The sequence below is a fragment of the Entamoeba dispar genome, genomic scaffold, assembly GCF_000209125.1.
Source record: "Entamoeba dispar SAW760 scf_1105229460949 genomic scaffold, whole genome shotgun sequence".
NCBI lineage: Eukaryota > Evosea > Mastigamoebida > Endamoebidae > Entamoeba > Entamoeba dispar.
Genome location: NW_001854448.1, coordinates 9,160 through 11,609, shown reverse-complemented (window position 1 = coordinate 11,609; position 2,450 = coordinate 9,160). Strand labels below are relative to the sequence as shown.

General features: G+C 29.1%; 1 protein-coding gene across 1 annotated transcript in view, besides 1 other annotated feature; it reads left to right on the top strand.

Moving 5' to 3' along the window:
* Positions 1–2,041, top strand: part of EDI_084940 (uncharacterized protein) — a gene marked incomplete at both ends in the record, with an annotated part of 3,372 nt that extends 1,331 nt beyond the window's left edge. The window contains one exon of the mRNA XM_001733354.1: positions 1–2,041. This exon is cut by the window's left edge and continues 1,331 nt beyond it. Within this exon, the coding sequence (XP_001733406.1) occupies positions 1–2,041 (2,041 nt within the window).
* A 36-nt stretch (positions 2,042–2,077) lies between these two features.
* Positions 2,078–2,450: a repeat region.

Sequence of the window (2,450 nt, the reverse complement as noted above, 5' to 3'; positions counted from 1 at the left end):
AAGTAGTTCACAGAAATGTATTAGTTGTGATAAATCTTGTGCTACTTGTAAGAATAGTAATTCATGTTTGTCATGTAATAATGACTATTTCTTACCAAAAGACTTTAATAATGATAAAAATGAAAGTTTATGTAGACCAAAAAGTGATATTAATATGACATGTCAAGCTGATGCCAATGGATGTACAACTTGTAATGATGGATATTGGATTAACTTAGATGATGAATCAGCATTTAATTGTAGTTTATGTCCATCTGAATGTAAAACTTGTCAATATAGTTCAGTTAATCAAATGCCAATTTGTACATCATGTCCTAGTGTTGAACAATATGTTAAAAATGGTAAATGTTCTCCATGTAATGAATTAAAACATTGTGCTACATGTTCAGGAGATAAATGTGCTACATGTGAAGATGGATACAAATTAGATGCAGGATCAATGTCATGTTCAAAAACTAATTGGGCATTAATTATTCCATTAGTAATAGTAGCTGTTATTATCATTATTATACTTCTTCTTGTACTTATAGGTATTATTTGGTGGAGAAGATCAAGAAGTGTTAAAGCAGAAACTGCAGCAATTAAACCATTCCATGTATCATCAGATCTTGAATTAATTCTTCTTGAAGCAGATAATGAAAAATTCCCATTAAAAACAGATAAATGGGAATTAACATTTAATTTGGCTAAATCTAAAGCAATTGTTGATCAAGAATATGAAGAAACAGTTAATTTGGCTAATATGTCAAAGAAAGAATATTATTTCGAATTCCATTATACTCCATCTCATCGATATGACTTAGAAATTAATCCAAAAAGTGCTACATTAAAACCAGGAACTGCTATTCAAGTTACATTTAAAATTAAAATGTTATGTACTGCTTCTGTCAGTGATAATATTGGTATTTCTGCTATGGACGTTGATGATCAAAATAAAGAAACTGCTAAGTTTAGTATTACTATTGAATCTGACTTATCTTTGAAATTAGATCATACCGAACTTAAACCAATTATGCCACCAATTGGTGAAGGTGCTTTTGGTATGGTATTTAGAGGAACTTATAGAGGAAGAGAAGTTGCTATTAAAAAGATGAAAGCAAGAAATTTAACACAAGAACAAGAAAAAGAATTTAATCATGAAGTATCTATGATGACACAACTAAGACAAAACTGTGTTGTGGAATTAATTGGAGCAGTTTATACAGAAGGAGAAATTGCTATTGTCACAGAATTTGCAGAGTATGGATCATTAAGTAAGATTTGGGGAAAACAAATCATTAATTATCAATTAAAAGTTAAAATATTAGATGATATGGCTGTTGCATTATCTTATCTTCATCAAAACTCAATTATTCATAGAGATGTTAAAGGTGAAAATTTGTTAGTTTTCTCACTAAATCCTCGTTCACCAGTTTGTGCTAAATTAACTGATTTTGGTACTTGTAGAAATATTTCTGAAAGAAATTTGAGTGCTAAAGAATTATCACAAGGTATTGGAACACCTACTTATATGGCACCTGAATGTCTTCAAAATTCTACTGACTATTCATATCCAGTTGATGTTTATGCCTATGGTATTGTATTATATGAAACATATGTAGAACATAATGCATATGATGGAGATGAAAGATTTAATCAACCATGGATGATTCCACAATTTGTTATTGAAGGTAATAGATTAGAAAAGCCCGATGGTATTCCTGATAATTATTGGGAATTAACAACTAAATGTTGGTCTCAAAACCCAGAGGATAGACCTAAATTTGCTGATATCTTAACTATCATCGAGTCTTGGGGTGAAGACATTAGATATGCCCTTAATGTTGAAGGAGAAAAGAAAATGAATGGAAGTGACATCTCCTCTAATTCTACTCCTTCTGTCCCTTCTAGTGCTCAAGAACAATCTATCCCTTCTGAAGAACAACAAATAGACCCCCTCCAACAAAATTCTCAAAATGGCTCTATACAAAGTCCTTCTCAACCAGAAAAAAATCAACCAATGACTTCTTCTTCAAGTTCTTCTAGCTCATCCAGTGATTAAAGATTGAATTGAAATTTTGTGGTATTTAATTTTTGTTTTTATTATTGTTATTTAAAACAATAAAAATGAAATGATGTTTATTAAAATAATAAAATAATAAATAAAATGATGTGTTATAAACGTGTATTTAGTTATTTAATCATCTTATTTTAATCTGATATTCATTAAATTAAAATGGAATCAGTGATGAATAACCAATTAATTAAAGAAGTAGTAGAAACACTTCCAAGTATTTATCAATCAATTGATGATACTACTAAACAATATCAATATTATTTAGGATGTATTAAAAATGAAATATTTGAGAAACAAGATAATGAAACATATGAACAAGCTATTAAAAGAGGAGAAGGAATATTTGATAGGATAGACGAAGTAGTTAAAAGAAGAAGACTAGTAATAGAAAAAA